This window comes from Alexandromys fortis, unplaced genomic scaffold, assembly GCF_014885135.2.
Source record: "Alexandromys fortis isolate MF-2015 unplaced genomic scaffold, M_Fortis_MF-2015_v1.1 scaffold_94, whole genome shotgun sequence".
NCBI classification, from domain to species: Eukaryota; Metazoa; Chordata; class Mammalia; order Rodentia; family Cricetidae; genus Alexandromys; species Alexandromys fortis.
Genome location: NW_026067979.1, coordinates 3,981,028 through 4,004,782, shown reverse-complemented (window position 1 = coordinate 4,004,782; position 23,755 = coordinate 3,981,028). Strand labels below are relative to the sequence as shown.

Sequence of the window (23,755 nt, the reverse complement as noted above, 5' to 3'; positions counted from 1 at the left end):
AGATGAAGGTTCTATGGTGATATGAAAGATATTCGTCAGTAATGCTATAGGATAGGGTCAGTTCAGGTTCCCTATCCTCAGCTTCCCAAGGGACTAACTGGGGACATCGCCTTGGGCTCCTGGGAGCCACTCTAGGTTCCAGTCTCTTGCCAACACTAAGGTGGCTCTTTTAACTAAGATATGTGCTTCCCTGCTCCTCTATCCAACCTTCCTTTATCCCAATCTTCCTGTTTCCTCAGGTTTTTAAGTGGATTTATTCCATCACGTCTGGGTGCCATCTATTGAAATAGGAGCGGCAGGGCTGCTGGGTTCTAACTGATCATGTTCTTTATGAACCCAGCATGCCTTGTTTTGAGCACTTACTAGGGTAGTTCGCTGGGAATCCAATTTGTAGCATAAGCACAGTCCACACGTGTACCTTTCATCAGAGAAAGCTGTCATTGCCACTTCTTCATAGACAAGGATACAGAGGCTCGGTGAGTAACTGAAGTGGCAGTCTCTAAAGGTTAGGAAAGCCTGCTTCTCCCTCAGAGTGTACCTGATGCCAGCGTTCCCTGTCTGAGCGGGTTGCTTGTGCTAGAATTCCAGAACTGCTTTGTAACTTTTCCTTGGGAGAGCAAACAAAAGAAGCTCTTCAAAATTAGTTTTCTTAGCCTCGGGTGATGACATATGCCTTTAGTTCCATCACCTGGGAGGCAGAGAGGCAGATGTCTGTGCCTGTGAGGCCAGCCTGGTCTACATGGTGAGTTCTTAGATAGTCAGGGCCTCACACAGAGAATCTGTCAAAAAACAAAAACAAACAAACAAACAAAAAACCCTAATGAATGAATATATTAATTAGTTAAATCCCCATGATCTCTAGTGGTTCCCCTTTTGAGTGTCAAGGTGCCTTTTAAAGTGAATGGTCCTTTGTAGTTAATGGCCACTGAGCTTTGGTGAGCAACCTGTCACTAGGCTCAGCCTTCAGTATACAAGGGAGCATGCAGATCCAAAGTTAGATGGCTACATCAGACTTAGAAATTCTGTTATGCTACTATTATTTATATAATAAACTTGTGTGAAGAATGGTATTATAAGTGTACCAGAATGTGGAAAGAAATGTCTCAAACCTCAAATCTCACATGGTGCCTTCTGTAGCCCCTCCACTGATAACGCCTTTAAAGACGAGTCCATCTAAAGATGGGCATGTTTGCCCATTACCTGTGTTAGATACAATAAAAAGGTTACACTATTTGAACCATCATTAATTTGTGATTTTGATTTGAATAGAGCATCGGGAGCTAGGCCACTTCTCCCTATATATAGAAGTATATATTTATATATAATTGTTATATAATTAAGCACTTAATATACTGTAAAATGTTGTATGTAGCTTAAGTTTTCCTCTTGAAAATATAGGGCTAAACAAAGTATAAGCTTAAAATCTCTTAGGGGTTTATTGTTCAAACCCTTTTGGGAAAAATTGAAGTATACTTATATTTTCAAAGTATATTTAATATTCTGATTTTTTTTTTTTTTTTTTTTTTTAGGTAAGGCGCTGACATTTCTTCTGCTACAGCCACCAAGTCCCAAGCTTCCTCCTCACAGCACCATCCGGAGAACTGCCATTGACCTGATTGGGCGAGGGTTCACTGTGTGGGAGCCTTACATGGATGTGTCCGCTGTGCTGATGGGGCTTCTGGAGCTGTGTGCAGATGCTGAGAAACAACTTGCCAAGTATGTGTGATCCCAGTGGGTTCAGGTGTTGTTGTTGGAGGTGTTGGTTGTACTTTAGAAACTGTATGTGTAATCAGCAGTAAATCTACTCGGCCCAATGGCCACGCTTATAGCCACAGCACTCAGGATGCCAAGTCAGGAGGATTGCGGCAAGTTCAAAGCCAGATAGGGCTATACAGTGTCTTGAAAAATAAACACACACACACACACAAAATATAAACTCAACAGAAAATAGAAAATTGAGATGAAGCCTTAAGATAATGAATGATCTATTACATAATTTTCAAATTGTGTTTATTATACCTTAAGGCATTACTGATTAATAATTGTGTAAACATATTTATAGGGAAAATGATATACATAATTGGTCCTAGATCAAAACTGTTTTAGTAATAGAAGATGGAACTAGACAATTTGCAGTTGGGAAGGTAGGTTGGCTCAGTGGGCAAAGACACTTGCCACCAAGACTGACAATCTTGGGTTCAGTCTCTTGGCCCCACATGACGGAAGAAAAGAACAAACTCCTGCAAGTTGTCCTATGACCTTCACTGATACAGTTCATTTGCATGTGCTCATGTGTGTATGCATACACACACATTCACTAAGTAAATGAAATACATTAAATTTTTAACATAATCATCACTTTAAGAACAACAGAAGATGAAAATGTACAGGAAGAGTTGAGAGCCTGAATCGAGTGGAAACGTGTGCTGAAGAGCCGGCTAGGGGCTGTGGTATGCAGATGCGCATTGGTGCTGTCTTAGGACCCAGCCTCCTGACCCAGGAAAACGGCTGTCTCGGGTGTATTGTGCAAGTGGCATAAACTTGGTGATTGTCAGCAAAAGTAAGCTGACAGTGTCCAGCCATCACGGCTGCCTGGTTCCCAATAGTGCCAGCCCCGGCTAGGTGCCTTTCTCCCCGTCGCTCTGCCTACATGCCTTAGGAACAATGACCTTCAGCCTTTCTGAAATTTCCCTGACCTAGGTAGTTCACAGAAATGAAGCCACACTCCTGTAGTCTTTTATGAGTCCCTTCTTTCACTTATCCCTCTTACAGAGTCCATCCATATTGTAGTATTTGACTGTTTTATTTTGTATTTTAGCTGAATTCCATCCTACCTGTGGTTAAACATTGTCTTGTTTATCTGTTGATAGACATGTGCTATTTTCTACCTTTTGGTCTTGTGAGCAGAGCTACTCTGCACATCCATGTATAAGTGGTTATGTGAGAACTCATTTTCATTTTCAAAGTGGAATTACTAGAACTTATAATTCCATGTTTAAATTTTCCAGGAGTCACATAACAGTTTTTCACAGTGGCTGAATTTTCATCATCATCATCAGCACTGTACAAACAAACTTTGCATTTTTCCATCTACTTTTTAAAGTATCTCATTCTAGTGAATAGAAAGTGGTGGAAATTCCTCTACTGCTCCATGATACCTCTCTGTGAAAAATGACTGACATGCCAGTGTCATTACTGTTGACTTTTTTAGAACTAAAATGATCTGCTCATTGCTTCCTGGCTGCTTTCCCTTATGCATGGTTCCCTCCAGTTACAGCACGCTGGGGGCCTACTGTCCTTCTGTTAGATGTGCTAAGTGCACTAAGTGGACTTATTCCCCGCCTTAATTGGTAGGAGGGTATTCACTGAAAACCTAGATTGTTGGATTTTTTTACTCCAGCCCCATGTTGGGTGCTAAAATGATTTTATTACTCTTTTGATCTTTGTTTTTTTTTGGGGGGGTGTCTCACTATCCAGTTTGCAAATAAATCACATATGGAGACAGCTATTATTGCTTATAAATGCCTTGGCTTGTTTCTAGCCAGCTTTTCTTAAATTAAATTAACTTAAATTATTCCATCTACCTTTCCCTTTTGGCCTTTTTCCTTTTTTAACTTATGTATATGTTACTTTCACTCCTACTCTGTGACTGGTGGTGTGGCAGGGTAGCTGGACCCTGACATCTTCCTCTCCTTGTTCATCTTTCTCCTCTTTATTCAGAGTTCTCCTTCTATTTATACTCTCTACCTGCTAGTCCTGCCTATCCTTTCTCCTGCCTCGCTATTGGCTGTTCAGCTCTTTATTAGACCATTCAGGAGTTTTAGACAGGCATAATAACACAGCTTCACAGAGTTAAACAAATGCAGCCTAAGCAAAAGCAACACTTCTTTACATCATTAAATATCGCAGAACATAAACAAATGTAACACACCTTAAAATAATATTCTACAACACTAGTCAGCTGCTTTCCTCTTTTTCCTCTTGTTACACCTCCATATTTTCTAATGTCACTTCTAGGTCTTCCTAGCTACATGAATGGGATTAAATTGTCTGTTTCAAAAGGCCAATGCTAACTAAAATGAGCTTATATTTGCAAAGAACTTAAGAGGAGTGGTTAGAACATTTTAAGTATTTTAAATTTGTTTCTCGTTACTGTGATAAAACATTTTGTCAAAAACTAACTTAGGTGCTGGGCGGTGGTGGCGCACGCCTTTAATCCCAGCACTTGGGAGGCAGAGGCAGGCGGATCTCTGGGAGTTCGAGGCCAGCCTGGTCTACAAGAGCTAGTGCCAGGACAGGCTCCAAAGCTACAGAGAAACCCTGTCTCAAAAAAAAAAAAAAAAAAAAAAAAAAAACTAACTTAGGAAAGCAAGGAGTTTTATTTCCCTTACACTTTCCAAGTCAAAGACCATCCTTGAGAAAAGTCAAGGAAGGACTTTGAAGGCAAAATCATGGAGGAATGCTGATTGTTCATGCCCTGGCCTCAACTAACTTTCACATATAGGTCACACAGCCCACCTAGGGTTAGTATTCCCCACAGTGAACTGGGTCCTTCTACATTAGTTAGCAATCAAGATGATGGCCCACAGATATGCCACAGCCCAGTCAAATAGAGGCAACCAGAGCATTAAGAGACTGATGAGTTACTGTGGCAGTTGCTGTGTAAGTGGAGACGCTGTTGGGGTGGTCCCAGTGTTCAACAGATTACAGGCTGGCCAGCGAGCAGCTTTATGGATTAGTGGCCAGAATAGTTTCTGATAAAGGAAGGCAGCAGATATTTCCCAGGTAACTTTTGGAGTTAGGAGGGGTGTTGGCCCATACATTTGCACCAATAGTACAAGACAGCTGGTCTTTGCGAAAATCTTAAGAACATATTTTCTATCTTTAGTCTCCTCCTTACTCGACGTTGTGTACCTACAGGAGAACACAGCATGGGCTGCAGGCACTTGAGAAACATGTAGTATGTTTAATTAGTCAATAAAATGGTTTTTTTCAGATCTGGCCAAACCCAAATTCACAAGTTTATATTCTGTTTTGTTTCCTGGAATGAATGGTAGGTTTCATTTTAGTTTTAGTTTTTATAATTTTGTTTTTAAAATAAGTTTACATCAAGCGTATATTAGCAAGATAAACATGTACAAAGTAAACATGTACATCTTCAGAGAGTGTCAAGAGACATAAATCCTGTAGTTTTCAGTAGGTAATTTAAATCTTGCTTTTACATCCTTTCTGTCACAAAGATTCGTATGACTTTCTCTACATAGCTCTGAATAAACAAATGTATCAGCATTTAGCCTTGAGGAGTCCAATGTACTTTTCATGATAAATTGCATAATAAGCAACAAAATGTTTGCTTATTAATCTCTAACAAGATTTAGATTGAAAATGGCCTCTTCCATCCATGACACACTTGGTAGATGCTACAGAGTACTGAGATGAGGGAAGTAGAACAGCGGTGTACTCAGGGGCTCAAAGGTGACTCTTAGCCACACCACTCCTGCCTTGCTGTGGCTGATTTGCTATGTACACAATAACAGGGCTCAACTGCCTTGATTCTGTCCATGACGCTAAGCTCGCAGTGTGAAAAAGCTAATATAATGCCAAATGCTTTAAAGTTCAGTTCACATTTATGGAAAGAGCAACCATAGCAACTATTGCCCTCTTTATTCCCATTCTTGTATCACCCAAGAGTTCTTCCTCCCTCTCTTTCAAGTACTGGCATTCCTTGTAAGAACTGGAACTTGGAGTTTTTGTCACAGACCTGTAAGGTGCCTTGAGGTCATTAGAACATTTCCCCAGAATTCATAACATCTTCCAGTAGAATTCTGACTTACCACTTATGTCTAGTTCTGTCTAGACAACATCAGCACTTTTTTTCTAGTTTTATTCCCAGTTATTGTGCTTGAAGGTGTGCTTACTAACATGTAGGCATTTATTTATTAACTAATACATGAAAGGATTAGTGTTAGATATTTCTAGTTTCAGGTGGAATCAAAGATACTGTCTCACAATGGCCAGGACATTGAGGTGAGTTTGGTAACGGCACTGACAGGCCTTCTGTGATGATTAACAGGGTAAGCAGGTGTGCCTGTTTTTTCACATCAGAATGGGCTGTGGAGAAGAACGGGGACACACAACAGGACCAGGCCAGGCTCTGGCATGTCTCTAAACAGATGCCAACTGAAAGTAAATGTCCTCTGACCTAACAGCAGGATGCAAACTGGCATTCACCCATTAAGAAACACAACTGCTTCTTTTCCAGCAGTCTTTGGGAAGTAGAGTGGTTAGGCCGAAGGTTGGTTGCAGCTGGAGGTTCCTGACTTGTAGTTAGCACCTACTGTATGCACTGGTGTGAGACAGATCTGCGGGTTCCAGGTGCAGTCTTTAATTGATGCTGCGGAGATTGAGATCCACCTCTCGGAGCTCTTAGTGTGATTAATAAATAATTTAAGAACAGACTCAAATGGAAGCTCAAGGACAACTTTATTAGAGTTTAAAAGGAAAAGAACCCACTGCAGGCGAGCTGTAAATCTCAGCAGCTTCCTGGAGGAGAATAGGAGTATGTGTGTGTTGTGGGGGGTAGGGTCGTGCTGTTTAAGCTGTCTTGTCATGAAGGTCAGACACGTGACAGACAGGCATCCACACGACTGGGAGGAAGCTTTGGGGAAAAGCAAGAAAGCCTAAAATGTTGCAGAGTCCCAAAGTGTTAAACAATGCCTGCTTAGAGAAGACCTAAAAGAAAGAAAGGGAACATATACCAATCTGAATATTTCAGAAAACTGGGCAGATGTACAAAGCTACATGGCTGCAAACCAGTAAACTACAGTGCTAGGGGTGGATATTCTGAGAAGGAAAATACAATATTCTTTAAAAGATACATTCTGCTCACCTCCTTACCATGACTTACTGTAAACTGTCTTCTTAGGGGTGGTCCTTAGCCAAGTGATTGACCTGGGCAAACTGGAGCGTTAGGTCACAGGCCAGGGATTCTGTTCTCATACAAGAATGAGGTTTCCCTTAATGAACCCAATTCTTACTCTGACACATCCAACTCTGAAGAGGTGACCCTAAAATCATTTAGGAACTAAATTAGACATCAGAGCCCTCTAAATTTCTGGTGTCTCTGACAATGAGGCAGCCAGGGGCTCAAGGGAATTTGGGGATTTTGTCTAGATAAAACTGGGTTCTTTTCTTGGAAGTCTTTTTACCCTATACTGCTTACCTAATTTCTATCTCTGTCTGAGCCTTTATTGCTTACTCTACCAATATACAATGCTACTCGGGTGTTTATGTGCTGTGCTTGTTGCAAACACATTCATTTAGGTATACAGATGTCCAAGGCCAGTAAACATGATTTTTTTCCCATTTTGTAAGTGCACATAAACAGATATAGTGTATGAATCTGTGAGAGATGCTATCTCTTGTTTTCTAGATGGTAAAAAATACTGGGTTTATGTTGACAGAGGTTTTTGTCCCGCCTGGTCTTGCAGCCATTCAATCCCAAAGAAACACACAGAGGGTTATATTAATCATAAACTGGCTGGCCTGTTAGCTCAGGCTTCTTATTAACTCTTATATCTTACATTAACCCATAATTCTTGTCTGTGTTAGCCACATTTAAATATCACTAAAATTTTTTTTAAAATGTAGAGCACTTCACAAATTTAATTGCCAACCTCGCACAGGGGCATGCTAATCCTCTCTGATGGTTCCAGTTTTAGTATATGTTGGTTCTTACTTATTTGTAATGATGGGCAATGATTTTAATAAAACTGTGTTTTAGATATGACAGTCTCCATCAACTTAATCTGGCCCAGTGCGCTCAGCATGCGAAGGATTGGGCCCACTTAGGACTCTCAACTCCCGTTTCTTAACCTTTGTGCTTAAGGCATATGCTATTTGTTTGGTAAGCGATCCAGAGGTAGCATCTTTTATGAGGATTTAAGGGGCAAGATGGTATATTTATTCAGTGTGGGTTGTATAACACAATGAGGCTGTGCATTCCTGAAATAATTGAATCTCATAATTGCCCAGTTAATTATGATAAAAATAGAAACACAGCTTTTGTTTGTTTTAAGAAGTCCTTTTTAAAGTAAGCTCTCTAAGTCTCTATATACTGATAAAGTATCAGAAATGTTGGGCAAATTCTGCTCTATAGGCAAGCAGAAAACTCCTGTGCTCTTGAAAGACTGGCCTCTTCCTGGTTTTGTGTGGCCTGGGATTCAGATTCTATTTGCCTAAGTCACGGTGTAGCGGTGTAGCCTTTATTGTGGAAGAACAGTGAAGCGCAGCCCAGCTGTTGAGGGGCCACGCTTGTCATTTGCTACCACAGCTGAGGGATTTCAGAAAGCCTATTGCTTTTCAGGTATTGTCACAGCTTACCAAACACCAGCAGGGAAACAGAGCTGCTGGAAGCCCAGAATCTTTGAGATACAGAAAAGCACCATACACTGGAAGGGTTCCTTTTGAACCATATGGGGTTAGAGAGAAGAACTGAGTATTTTAACTCAAACTCAACCATTTCTAGTAAGTTTGAGGGATCAAGAGAAATACACTGCAATTACAAATATTCTTTAGAATTGTTCATCGGCAATTTTTCCTATTATGAAAAACTAACCTACAGGGGTTTATAATCTAACGAAGCCCTTTACATAAACCAGGTCAGCATAATTTTTTATTTACCATAAATATATGCAACTGCAGGAAATATTTTTAAAAGATACATGTCTAAAGAGTAGGGAAAATTTTCTGTCTTTGAGCGTTGGAAATGAATACTGCCTAGAGTTATATACTGAAGCTCTCGGCACTGATGAGAGGACTCACTGAGTGATGGCACTCACTGACCAACAATACAAGCCTGATGACCTGTTTCCTTCCAGAACCCACGTGAAAGGAGATGGAGAGGACCACAGAGTTGTCCTCTGACCTCCACAAGCGTATCATAGCATGCATGCATACATATACAATAATAATACTAACTAAAAATTTTAAATATTTTAAAGGTAAAGCTCTCACTTGACACAGAGGTGTTGTGTATTCTTTGTCAAGGGAAACCGATATTAACAACCAGTGTTTCCAAGAAAGCATGGGCTGGAAATCCTGGGAGTCATGTAATAAGAATGTATTTAAAACAGTGTTAGCTTTCTTTGTTTTTGATATGGACTGTTTTCAAAGCCTTGTTACTAATGTCTACGATTTGCTGACTTGTTTGCAGAAAGCTTAATGTTTTCCTGGAATGTATACATAGAGTATTCCTTAATTTGACAAAGGTTGATGTCTCACAATCTTAGATGGTAACATTTTACTAAAATGTTCTTCCTGGAAATTTAAAATGATTTTCCTAAAATGAAACAAGCCAAAGAATTGGACTGATGAACGGTCATGAGAAGAAGGATCTCTGCCTAAGGAGACTATGTTTACATCCACGTTTTTAATCCCTGGTGGTTCTGATTGGATGGGGTGTGTGTGTGTGTGTGTGTGTATGTATTAGTGCGCATGCACGTGCATATGTGTTTAGGGAAGTACTTAGTAAAATAGTCTGTGATATCCAATTTCTGTAGAATAAAAACTAAACCCAAAGGCCTATCCCATAGATCTATAAAACAAATGATCTACACAACAGCCCATGAGCAGGATCAAGAGCATAGAGTAAGGCTGGGTTTACACACAGGTTCCAGAAACAAACAGCCCTTCCCCTCAACGCTTCTCATTCAGATAGAATCTCACATTAAAATGCATAGCACACAAATAATAGAGCACAGGAACATGGCTAAGCAGGTATCTGAGGAGTAAGATGATGAGTCCTGTGGACACTGGCCCAGGAACGGTATAGCTGGGTCATTTTGTAGATCTGTTTTTAGCTTTCTGAGAATCCGCTACACTGACTTCCAGAGTGGCTGTTCTATTCTACAGTTGCACCAATGAGAATGAGGGTCCTCTGGCCTCACATCTTTACCAGCATTTACTCTCATTTTATTTTTTTGATCTTAGACTTCTGACTGGGCTAAGATGAACTCTCAAAGTAGTTTTAATTTTCATTTCCCTAATTGCTCAGGATGTTGACCATTTATAAAGATATTTCTTAGCCATTTCATTCCTTCTTATTAAGATTCAAAGCACATTTTTAAATTGATATTTTTCTTGATTATCTTTTTTTTTGGTTTGTTTGGGTTTTTTTGAGTTATTTGTATAGTCTGGAGGATAATCCTTGCTTTTGGGGAGATATTCAATCACAGTGAGAACTCCAAGTTTCACAGTGTGAAAGGGTGCTATGCAAGCTGCCAAGGGAGAAAAGCGAACCCTAGGCCTTTCCTAGCTGGGACACTTAGGAACCACAGTAGTGGGCAGCCTAGCCAGATATTCCCAATAGTGCTGTCGTGGCTTTTATTTTGGCAATAACCACCAGTTGTCTAATTGGAACCAAGGCTGACTCAACAGGAGAGAATACATGTCTGCTATCTGTCCACTATTTGTCCTTGGAGTGATCATAGACCCTAGAGGAGAACCCACTTCTACCACTTTCCTAAGCCAATGTGATTTCTAACTGTATTGTAAATATTTGTGCTTACACACAGAGACAAGAGTAATTCTCACACCTCTTCAAAGATGCTTCTTTTGCAGCAGATAGAGACTGTTAGAAAGACCTACAACTGGTCATAACACAGAAAATAAGTGACAGTGGGCTACCTGTCCCTTACATCTGCATCACAGTTCCTTCACTAAGGCTCAGAGAAAATTATGGACTATGAACCACCGCCCCCCCCCCCCCAAAAAAAAGAGTAAGAACTAGGATGCCTGCTGCCAATAGCGTCATCTCTAGATACAGCATAGAAGCTACACCCTGCTCTGAGAGAGGGAGGATTAGTCATCTGTAGATACAGCATAGAAGCTACACCCTGCTCTGAGAGAGGGAGGATTAGTCTTCTCCAGAGGTGAGCCCCCGATAGGTTGGTTATTCAGTCCTAAGTGGGCAGTCTCAAATATTATGATAAACCCAACTGGTACATGTAAGCTATTCTTCATTTAAACTATTTAATAAAAGATCTGAAACCTCAATATCTCAACAAATCCCACAAACTTCTCTCAGGGAAGCAAGCAGTGTAGCCTTTCATCTAAAGCAACTAAATTTGGTCATGTTATCAGTTCATTAATGTAGGTCACCTCAGTGTCACCATGCCCTGCTACTCTGCTTTCTATAAAGGTCAGTTACCTATGGAGACACATTCTAACACTCCCAGTGAATTCACGAAGCCATGGTAATCCAAAACCTTTTATATGTAGTATTTTTCCTTTACATAGAGATCTGTAATACAGCTGAATTTATAATTTATGCACTGTAAGATATTAAAAAAATAAAATTGAATAATCATAGTGACATAGTATAATATATGAATATAGATCCCTCCATCAAATATCAAACCATACTATGTTTTCTGGTTGTTTTTCTTTGGGTGGTACGTATATGAAGAGACAGGTAAGATGAACGGTGTGTATAAGCATTGTGATACAGTATTCGGTATCTCCAGAGGGCCACCTGCACATAAGCATTGCTGATACCTTCAAAGTGACCACACAGACAGCATATACTGCGCGTGTACTTAGGACAGAGATACGATTCATATACCAGACAATGCAGCCTAAGACTACCACATCACTCTAAATTTCATACATTTTAGAACGTATTGATTAGTGCTGGAATTTTCCATTTAATCTTTTTAGGAAACCTGGATAACAAACGTGGAAGGACTGTGGTGCGCCACTACCTTAGCTCCTCACTTAGCTTTTCTTGACCTGGCTTTTCATTTGTGAAATGTCTGTATTGCCTTGTAGGGGTGTTTGGGGGTAAATATAAGAAGACATGAAGCAGAGCAAAAGCAAGCCTGCTCTAACCTCAGCCCCTGAGTTCTAGCTCTAGTTCTTTGCGTAACTTTCCTGATGTGGGGTGGACACCCCAGGAAACTGGTGTTGCTTTTTCCCAGTGACTGGTTTTACAAAATTTGTGATTTTACAAAAGTCGGTTTGTTTAGAATTATTCAATTAACTTGCATTTTGGTTTGTGTCACCGCCCTTCAATATCGTCAGCACCTATTCTTTTGATTTGTTGGAAATGAAAGGAAACAGTAAATATCTAAAATATTTAACTAGCTTTTGAGCTTTTAAGGAAGTTAACCTAAAATGTGGACTTAGGAAATAGTAAACAATGCACTCTCAAGTCTCATCCTCAGGTAGAAAACATTTCCTTGCTCAATTTGAAGTGGTAGCATTTAGCCCAGGAGAGAGACTAGGTAGCTGGCATACTGCCTCTTTCCGGCCCCTGCCACCCAGGAGCCAAATGTCATGCAACCCTCACTTTCCATGTTTATTTGGTTTAGGATGTGTGCTTGTTCTCAATGCTCAGTTTATTTTCTTATTTTTTCTAAATATCAAAAAAATGCTGCATGTACTTCTTCTTATCTGAGTCCCTACTTTGTAGTTACCCTCAATTTGGATAAAGACATGGGAGAGTTATATATATATATATTACTGTCTTTTTAAGCAGTGATTCTCAGCCTTCCTAATGCTGTGGCCCTTTAACCCAGTTCCTCATGTTGTAGTGATTCCCAACCATAAAATTATTTTTGTTACTAACTTCATAATTGTAACTTTGCTACTGTTATGATTGTGGTGTAAATACATGAAGCTTAACCCCCAAAGGGGTCATGGCCACAGGTTGAGACCACTGGCTCTCAAGCACAATAGTCACTAAATAGCAATGCAAAATTTTCTGCCATCAATTTGCCTCCTTTGAGGTTAAGAATAGCCATGTAACTCATTTTGATTTTCAGCTAAAAATTAAGACAACTATTCTTAGCCTGATTATAGAGGGACCAATCAACTTTTTTGAGAATGTTTATCAAACAATCCAGCTTATACTTACAGATCGCCTTGTTTGGAATACATTTTAATGGATCTTCACATGTTCGTTTACGTTAAAATTATTTAGCTAGAAAAATTCTAACTGAATGCAATAAAATACTTCCTCTGTATAATTACTATATGGCTCCTTAGCTAGAGTTTAGTCAAAAGTCTTAGTATTTTTCACACTACACACATGCATGCACCAAGGGAGTTTAGTGGTAGATATGCATTCTCATATGCTTTCATATGTTAGTTAGAGTGGGAATGCGTTATTAGCACTGCCCTATCAGGACCCGAGTTCTCACAGTCTAAGGTTGTTTCATTACCTATGCCTACTTTAAAGGGACTGTCTGCTGTCTCTTGTTTCTGTCAGGAAATTTGATACCAGCTGGTTTACTTTCTGTTTAAATGCTAAAAGAGTGTCAGTGGTGCGGGTACTCAGCAGTGGCGGCTCTGACCGTTCTGAGTGTGGAGTGGGCCAGCGGTGCTCAGAGATTTCAAACTAAAAACAATAGCTAGCCGAAAGTAGTTTTGTCATTCTCAGTTCTTTTCCTAGCTGCAAACAGGAATGAGTTTTGCTTCCTTTCTCAAAAGTGCCTCAATTATAGTTTTTTAACCTATCCTTATGAGCAAATTATCTTTCGCATATCTTTAAAGCACCCAGCACAGTCTGCATCCCTACCTTAGCTTTGTGATGTGTATTCAGGAGTAGTTCTTGATAATTTGTTAACAAGGCATTTTTAACCTTTCGGACAGATGCACATACTGTTTTCAATCTTCATGGTTAATAATTCGATTTTGTATTTGATGCTGGAACACCCTGGCTCTTAATCACCGCTCATTGTTCCAAGTCTATTATCTTCTAACTGTTTGAGTGCTCCCATTGACCTTGAACTGACATTATAAGCTGTGTCTAATCTTTTGAGTCTATATTTCTAATGCTTCTTTTCTTTTTCCTTTTTTTCTGATCCCTGTTTAGCATCACAATGGGGCTGCCTCTGAGCCCCGCAGCTGACTCTGCCCGCTCTGCACGGCATGCCCTTTCTCTCATTGCCACTGCCAGACCACCCGCCTTCATCACCACCATAGCTAAGGAGGTGAGCAGCCGCCTTCACGTGCCGCGTCTTCCCTTTCAGCAGAATGCCTCTGTACTGTAACTCCAGGGTCAGACCCACAGTTATAAAACAAAGCAAGTTAATAGCGTCGTGCCGAAATGGTTGTATCATGTCTGCACGGGCACTGAGTTCCACCGCTGTGCGTTCAGGACTTGGGCTTTCATGTTTTTTCTGTTCTCAGAATGAGCGCACTTGTAATGTTTGACAGTACTTTCAATATTAAATGTAATAGGTCTATCCAAATTAAAAGGTATAAAGGTATTTACATTTCTCAAGTGTAAGCAAATACTTGTAATCAAAACTACACTTATTTAGCGATGGCTCTCCAACTGTACACAAAAATGTAAGCCATCAAACTGCTGATTGCTTTTCCTGTTCTGTTTCACTAGAAAGACCAGAAAGTTCATTGATTCCCGCATTCCTGGTGTTCTAACTAATTGCCCACATCCACTGACAAACTAGTAAAGAACAATGAGCCGATTCTATGTTCTTTCCTATACATCTTAGTAGTGAGAGAGAAGGAGAAGTTCCTAAATGTTTTTAAAGGTTTGTTCTATTTTGGCCTTAGTACTGTGTATCTCAGTGTCTATAAGGTGTGGGCTCTGTCTGAATTGCTTTTCCTATAGCTATGATGAATTTTTAAAATAGTAAACACTGATAACTGAAGCGTACTGGGCCCGTCCCTGCTCCAAAGCCTACCTTATAGGCGCACTGTGACAGTAACCAGAAGAGAGGGAAGATGGTCTTGGGAGTAGTCTGTATGGTCGGTTATGAAGCAGTGGACCTGTGAATTCGTATCTGAAGTAAAGTTTTGGACTACAGGTGTGGTGATAATAAGCTTTCACCATGTTTAGTACACACAGCCTTCCTTGTTTTACACTTGTAGCAAATCTGTATGTTGAGGTTTGTTTTTCTTGGAAATTTGTAGCCAGTTTTTCCTATGCATATGTAATATTTATTATCTTGAGGAAGTTTTACATTAGTCTAACAGGTCTTTATATTACTTATATTTCTGAACTTTATTTTGTGTTATTTACATAGTAACATTTTTTAATGAAATATTAGGATATTCATACTGAAACATTCCATTGGGGGGAAAAATAAATGGAGGCAAGAGAAGCATTTCAAACATTTCTTTAACTACATAGAGTTTAAGCTCAGCCTGAGCCCTGTCTCAATAATAATAATAATAGTAATAATAATAATAATAATTGTGTACCAGGAAGTTGTAGATTTTATTGGACCATACTTACGTAGTTTGCTTTATACATAATGCTTATTTGTGATCAAAAAACAATTCTTGACCTGCCCTGAGTGATTTGTTTTTACAGTTCTGATTGATTTTTTTTATTTCTTTTTTCTATAATAAGTGAAAAATAAACCAGTACCTAAAAATATAAATCTATGTGGAGCAGCAATTTCATCTACAGTGTTGCAATTCTTTTGTAGGTACACAGACACACGGCCCTTGCTGCAAATACGCAGTCCCAGCAGAGTATACACACAACAACCTTGGCACGAGCTAAAGGGGAAATCTTGAGAGTCATCGAAATTCTCATTGAAAAAATGCCTACCGATGTTGTGGATCTTCTTGTGGAGGTGAGAATAGCCAGCTTCCAGCACACCTGTGCCTGCACTAAATACTTAAAAACAAATATTTAATAAATTTAAATTTAATAAATAAGAGATTAAAAATAAGGGAGGAAGAAGGGAAGACCAGAGGGAGGAGGGGAGAAGGAATGTGTCACATAACTGAGATTAGTTACTTCTGTGCTATTGCAATAGGCCTTAAATCCATTTCCTCAAAACTAACATTGATTGCTGTAGCCATTGACCATTCACATGGAATTGATACGTATTAGAATATTTGAAAGACTTTGTTGTCACCAGCATCCATTGTAACTAAAGCCACTTCCACTGTGTGCTTGAGTAGTAACCCTACTGTGCACATGAGCACAGTGAGTTTCTACAGACAAGACCAAAGTTAACAGTAGCATCCATAGGCTTAAAATAGCTTTTATTCTTTTTAAGATAAATACTAATCAAACTATATGGATTTTCATTGACAAAATGAGGTGCAATGGAGGTGCATTTAAATTTTTAAAAACGAAACATTTGAAGTTAACTTTCGCTCTGTCTTTCCTCCCAAAGGTCATGGACATCATCATGTACTGTCTTGAAGGATCTTTAGTTAAAAAGAAGGGTCTTCAGGAATGTTTTCCAGCTATCTGCAGGTAATGAAACCTTCAACAACATGCAAAGTAACTGACTTTCAGTAACAAATAATTAACATTTTAGTGAGGTAAATGAGAAAACCAGGTATTAATCATCATTTGATTACTTTCTAGAAAAATTCTGCAGTTTTGTGATAAAAACACAGAAATAATAGAACTCGTTATTTAATGAGTCCATAAAGACATTTTGTAGGTGACTTAAAAGTACATTGCATATGTCTGTCCTCTTAGTCTACTCAAATTGTTTTGTATGTTACAAAATACTTAGAACACTGCTGACTTAGGGAAAAACATACTTTCCAGCAACAGAAATCAGTAGGCCACCTTTTCACTAGTAAATTATTTTATTTATCTATTTATTTTGCATCCTGTCCACAACCTGCCCCCATCCTTCTCTCCCAGTCCCTACCCCCTGGCCCCACCTCACTGCCCCACTCCAACCCCCCAATTTCCTCCTCTCCCTTTCCTTCCAGGAAGCGCAGGTCCCCCGTGAATATCAGTAAAAGGTGGCATATCAAGTTGCAGTATATTTTGAGAATGATGGGAGTCTTTGCACTGCGTCCTCTTAATGAGAGTATATTTCCCCTGTGAGGAAGCAGGAAAAGAGGGCAAGAAAGCTAAAACCTTGTGAATGGTACTAAATGAATAAATTTGACTTAGAAATTCTGTGTTAAATATCACATACATTTATATAACATGGAATGAAGATTGCTTTTGCATCGAAATAGAGTACACTGTGTTTATTTTTTTAATTAAATTTTTGGGTAAAGGTTCTTGTCCCATGAGCCTGACCACCTGAGTTCGTTCCTTGGGACCCACATGGCTGAGTGAGAAAACTAACTTTTACAAATTGTTCTCTAACTTACACACATAATCATTGTCATCATCATCATTGTAGTAATCATCATAATTCATATATAGTTTTTGTCTTGTTTTCTTTTGTTTTTCATGATAGTGTTTCTCTGTGTAACAGCACTGGCTGTCCTGGAACTCACTCTGTAGACCAGGCTGGCCTCAAACTTAGAGACCCACCTGCCTCTGCTTCCTGAGTGCTGAGATTAACCAATTTTTAATTGGATCTAAAATGTTTATAGTTTGGAGCACTTTGGTTTTGTTTTATGTTGTCTGTAGAAATAGTACTTGAATCTGTCATAGGTAATTTTTCTCAGAGCACTCAGCTACTCAAAATTAGATGTAATTCTTTTGCTTGTAAGGCAAGTTCAGTGACAGCCTCCTTCTCTTTGCTTTTTCCTCTAAGTACAATGTAGTATAAGCAGTAGTCCGCAGAAAAATTCCTGAGAACAGTGGCGTGTCAGTGTGCCACTTCTTTGGCCACTTCCTAACATTTTTGCAACTAGCGTGCTGAATGGCTTACGCTTTGTTTTTCTCTGTATCTATATTTTCTTATATTCAGTAGAACTTATACACTGTTCTCTCCTTTTGCAGTTTGATTCTGCCACCTAGATGTTAAAATGTGAGCAAGATTAAATTAGGATGCAGTCTTTTTTAGTGTTGGCTCTTTTGTGTCATTAACTGATTCTGACTACACCTAGTTATTTCCCTGCCGATGCTCTTCTAAAGAGATGCCCAGATGAAAATGGACATTGCTGGTCTGCTGCTAAGTGGAGATGAAAAGAGAGTGGTTGTACTGGGACTTAACTCACTGAGTGCTAGTGGAGTTCATAAAGCACTGCTATGTACCTGGAGTTCAATGCAGGAGCTGTTCACCAACGGGTCTGTTTCCCAGCTTCCCGAGAGCCCCCTCAAGCACCTCCTTAGGTTACTGTTTCTGCTGACATCCATGTCTGTTGACTTAGTCATCCTGGAAAGAGAATGCTGATATGTTTAGCAGATTTGTTCTTACTGAACACTATGTGTACATGTTTTTCCCCTCTGATTTACCAAAAAGCAATTGCACGTTGTTTAATGATTTAATAGTATCTTATTGAACACAAACTTTGTGTCACATAGCTATTCTCTGGGGAAGTAATGATAGACTGGGAAACTCTGTGCTCCAGGATGACAATGACTCATGGGGAGGAGATTGCATTGGTTCTTTGGACTGTGTAGTATGCCTGGTAGACGTCCTACCAGGGGCAGAGTTGGGCAGAAATACAATGGTCATTTTAGTATATGGAATATAAGAAATTTCAAAGGGAGAATGTAGAAGAATAATGGTGTCTATTAAAAATGCCATCATGAAAATGTCTGCCAGGTAAACAAAGGGATCTGTGCTCTGGGAGAACTGGAGTGATGATTGGAGTAGCAGTAGTGGGTCGTAGGAACGTTTCAGAGAGCTGACCAGGTGGCCTTTGTGAAAGGAAAAGGTGTGTAGTGTCCTGAAAGGCAGTGTGAGAACCAGACTGCTAAGTGTTTCCAGCCGTAGAAGGATACAATAAGTTTGGCCATGCCATGTAGTAGGGTGGTTAGGATATAGACTTTGCATAGAAGGATAGAGCCTGTTTATCTTTCTGTTGTAGAACCATAAACAGGCTCTATCCTTCTATGTGAAACCTGTATTCTAACCACCCCACTATGAACCTTCATCCAGTAACTGATGGAAATAGATACAGATATCCGCAGCTGAGCACTGGGCCAAACTCCTGGAGTCCAGTCGAAGACAGGGAAGAGAGATTATATGAGCAAAGGGGACAGGATCACAATGGGAAAACCCATAGAGACAGCTGATCCAAGCTAGTGGGAGCTCACTGACTCTGGACTGATAGCAGGGGAACCTACATAGGACTGAACTAGACCCTCTGAATGTGGGTGACAGTTCCGTGGCTTGGGCAATCTGTGGGGCCACTGGCAGTGAGACCAAGATTTATTCCCAGTGCATAAACTAGTTTTTTGGAGCCCATTCCCTATGAAGGAATACCTTGGTCAGCCTAGATGGAGGAGGGGAGCTTGATCCTGCCTCAACTTGATATGTCAGACTTTGTTGACTTACCCTTGGGAGTAGGATGGGGAGGGGTAGGAGGAGGAGGGGCGGGAGGGGGAACTGTGGTTGATATGTAAAATGAAAAAACTTTTAAATAAAATTTTTTTTTAAAAAAAAGTATAGAGCCAAGCCAGGGCTCTGAGTTCCCCACAGAAGACTTTGACCTTATTTAATAAGCAATGGAGAGTTAGAAAAGTTTAAACAAAATATTAAAGATATAATCATAGATAAGATGTAGACTTTCATTGTAAAATAAGTACTTATACTTTTTAGTAAAATCAAAAATTATTAGATAGAAGAGTTAAAAGTTTATATTTTCAGAAATGATTTGGCTTTTCTTAAACTATGTTATTATGTAGACAGACTGATTGATTTTCCTTTTCAAGTAAAAAGCTGAATCAGCTCATTTCACCCTAAATGGGCACTTAAACTCTAGTGAAAAATTGCACACGGTCTACTTCAGCACTGAATGAGCTCATGTTCAAGTGACTCCTCTAAACTTGTGGCTTGTTCTTAGCCTGTCCAGTGAGAACAGCGATACAACATAGAACAGCTTCTACCATAACTTCCAGCAAAATCCTTAAATTAGTAGTTATTTTATACTGTAATTTGATACCAGATGATTAAAGATGCTGCTCGTACCCCTACTAGTAGCAGTGCCTCCTATTACTTTATTCCTGTCCTCACACTTAAAAACCTGCTTAGCAGGTTCTCTTGAGGTATTAAAACTTTTCATGTTAAAATAAACCAAAATAGGACCTGGGTGCATTCAGTTGTAGAACAACTTACATGTGTGATTCCTTGGGTTTCATATTATCAAGTAGACTCATGAATATTATAACTCTGGGCCATCTACCTATATTTTATAGTACAAAAGGAGAAGTTGATTTTAAGTTTGTTTAAAATAATATAAAGTATGAAAATTTAAGCTGGGTATTGTGGCCCATACCTGTAATGCCAGCACTTGAAAGGTAAAGCCATGAGAATGAGGAATTAAAGCCATTCCTTGGGTAGATAATGAGTTCTAAGCCAGCCCAGGTTACGTGAGATTGTCTCTCAAAAGTCAAAACAACAAAAGGGGCCCACAATATTTTTATTTTAGTTAGCACAGTTTGGAAAAAACTAAAATAATTTGTAATTAATATAAGTTTATACTTGCAAAGCATTAAGTCTTTAAAAATATATAAATTTGGACTAAGCATTCATTTTCATATTCAATAGAATAACTTTAGTCACCACTTATTGCCATACCTACTAACCTTGTTCGTCATCACTAGCACATTGAATAGTACAGATGATGATGATGATGACAACCAGTCATGCATTTGCCGTAAATAGAGCTCACCAAGTGCCTAACCCTCTGCTAAGCACTTTATTAGTATCAACTCATTTCTGTTTCATACAACTATAGTAAATATTATTTCCATTTTTCAGATGAAGACACTAATGAAAAATAATTTAAATAATTTGCCATGGTTATACTATTAGTAAGTATAGAACCAGACAATCAGGTTCCCATTTGTCAACCATTACATAATACCAAGACGTGCCGAGGAATTTTTTTTTTCAAGTATTATGCCATATGTGCAGCCCCAGAAGCATTTCCTATCTTTTCTTTACCACCCTAGCCATAGTAGGCTATACTATTGTTGGGAGCAGTGAGACCCCAGATCCTGAATTTCTTGTAATCCCCTGATCTGAGTGCCTACAGCTGCTCTGAGCACGAGACCTTCAGGAGTTCCTGATGGCAGGAGAGTGGTTTCTGGTGGGTTTGGCTGGGGCGTGGCTATCTCTATATAATCTGCCCCTGAACACAATAAAGGGGGAATTCAAGGACGACCCGTGTCACTGTCTCTCTGTCTGTGTGTGTTTGTGTATTTTAACCTCCACCCCCTTGCTCGAAGCTCGGTAACTGGGTGCCAGTGCACAGAGCGCAGACACGGGGGGGCGCGGTGCACGGCATACTATAGTACTTCTTTCCCCCAAGGAGGAGCGTAACTTACTCATGAATCGCTCAGCAAGAAGTATTCATTAACTACTCAAATATGTAAGACCCTGACTAGGAAATAGTGACTCTCAAGCAGAGTTCTCCAGCACGACCATCACAGTCTAGGACATCTTCTGTTTTGTCTTTTGAGCCGATGCTTTCCACTAGAATTAAGCACTTAGAAAATACTTACTCATGTGTATGTCCCAAAACCTACACCTCAGCCCCTGTGAAGGGTGCCCTTACTGCAGCCATTTCTCATGTATAAATATTTCAAGCATGTGCACAGTTTATAGGTGTGGAGTTCATGGGGCACATGCAAAGGTCTGTAAAATCGCAGACAGCGTTGTCCTCATCGCAGCTGTAGTGTCGCTGTGACTGGTGGTCTGAAGACTACTCCTGCCTCTTTCAGACTTGAGAAGTGCACAGCGCATGGCGCTCAGAAGAGCTCCATTACTTCGGTCCAGCCAAGAGGCATGGGCAGTTGCTTGTCACTTGGACTTCTTGTGCAAGTGAGAGTGACCCATGCTTGCTCCACTGCAAAATAGCTGTCATTTTTTTCCTGGAGATTCAGTACCTGTGTTGGGAATGAAATCATCCCTTATGGTTTATGGAGAACACATCGTGAATGTCTCAATCCTAGTCACTATTCATGTCAAACAAAGGGCTGCAATGTTCTATGAGTTAAATTTTAAGAAGATTTTCCTTACATTATTAATAAAGCTTGCATATGCTTATCCTGCAGAGTATAAGCATGAAGATCAATTTTAAAAATATTGCATACAAATTAGAACAAAAGTGCAGTACCATTTAGTTTCCCTCCTGTTGGGAAAAAAAATACATTAGAATTTTGATGATTTCAAATGAGCGTGACATTTGGTGAGCATCTTAGGAACTTGGCATTGCCTATCTAAATTTAAGTATGCCTATTATTTGATCCTACTTTAATTTACCTGTCCAGCAAATATCTTCACCTAGTGTACAAAGACCCGTGATATTATGTAGCCTATGTGTCCATCAGAAAAAGGATGACTAAGTAGTGGACAGCATGCCCACTGAATGCAGTAGAGGTGAGGAAGATGACCTGTGACCCAGGTGCACTGATAGAGGAGTACATTCCTACAACCCAGGAGCAGACACAGCCCTGCAGGGGACCATGGATGATGCTGTTGTACTAAAGGTGGGAAATGAAAACTACGTTTCATTATACATATTATTAACTAGACTACTTGTGTTCATCTTTTCTAGTCTCAAAAGATGGTTAAGCTATACTTGTCAGTGTTTGCTAAGATACCCTGGCTCAGGGCCTTAACAGATAACATTGTAAATCTGCCATTTTTCTTCCTCATGAAAAAGGAAATTTTTATAGGACCACTAGGCAGAAAGAAAGCATAATTCTCAATCTCTGCTTGACTTTTGGAGGCCATTTTTATTTCTACTATATCTACTTAAATTGTTATTCTAGACCCCATGGAACATTAATTCATCTTAAAAATTAACGTTTAATGTAGTTCACATGCCGTTCATTAGAGGGTAAGCATGTGTCTGGATCTTAGCCGTGTTAAACTTTTTACTATTGCATCTTGCTTGCTTGATAAAGTTTTAAGATAGGATGTTGAACTAAAGAGAAATAGGGAAGGGTTGCTGTATCTAACACGGTGGTTCGTGGAGATAATTTTCTCAAGATAACCTCAGAATGGGGCCTTAGTGAAGTAGGAGCATGAGCAGCTGAGATAATGGGCCATTGCGTTTTTCCAGGTACCAGGAGCAGTAAGACTTAGAAATGGGAACACGTGAGCATATCCAAATCTGTACAAGGGAATGGCCATTCCTAGAGCAGAATAAGCAAAAGGAAGCCAAGGTGAGGTCCCAGTGGGGCAGGGCTCTGAAGGACAGCTGTGAACAAAAAGCAGTGTGATGTAATTCACGGTTGGCAAGAATCATAAGCTGCATGAGGACTATATCCAAAGTCTGGAGCAGCGTCTTTAAACAGTTTGGACAATATCACCTTTACCCCAGCAACAAATGCCTTTTCCATCAATACCCAGATCTGTTCCCTTGCCAATTCTGGCTCTGATTGGGCAGTTTCCTTTGAGCCCACCTGGTAGGTGATAAATACTAGGATAACTTGATGTGGTACTTCTGTCAACTTGACACAGTCTAGAGTCACCATGGAAGAGAATCTCAGTGAGGAATCATCTAGAACATGTTTGCTCTGGCATGTCTATGTGGGATTGTCTTGATCACAGTAACCGATGGAAGATCGGGTTTAACTGTGGATGACACCATTCCCTAGACTTGGTTACCAGCCGGTATAAGAGTGGAGAAAGGGAGCTGAACAATAACCATGCATTTATTCATCTCTCTCTGCTCTAACTGTGAATTTTTGTAGCTAGCTCTTTGAAGTTGCTGCCACCTGACTTCCAGACTGTGATGGATTGTGACTTGGAACTGTGGGCCACAGTGAACTCTTTCTCCTCTAAGTTGGTTTTTGCCAGGGTAAATCACAAATGAAACTAGTACCTTAGAATACTTAACAAAATGGTTCTTGCCAGATTACTAATTGCCACCTCAGTGTCTT

General features: G+C 39.8%; 1 protein-coding gene and 1 pseudogene across 2 annotated transcripts in view; one reads left to right on the top strand and one right to left on the bottom strand.

Moving 5' to 3' along the window:
• The window catches only part of Wdr7 (WD repeat domain 7), a 266,283-nt gene that overhangs the window by 196,752 nt on the left and 45,776 nt on the right, over positions 1 to 23,755 (top strand). For both annotated transcript variants that reach the window (XM_050157965.1, XM_050157966.1), the window contains exons 21-24: positions 1,530 to 1,716; positions 13,877 to 13,994; positions 15,462 to 15,611; positions 16,164 to 16,246. In XM_050157965.1, the coding sequence (XP_050013922.1) occupies positions 1,530 to 1,716; positions 13,877 to 13,994; positions 15,462 to 15,611; positions 16,164 to 16,246 (538 nt within the window). The remainder of the gene's footprint in view (positions 1 to 1,529; positions 1,717 to 13,876; positions 13,995 to 15,461; positions 15,612 to 16,163; positions 16,247 to 23,755) is intronic.
• On the bottom strand, positions 7,641 to 7,738 carry LOC126511128 (uncharacterized; annotated as a pseudogene).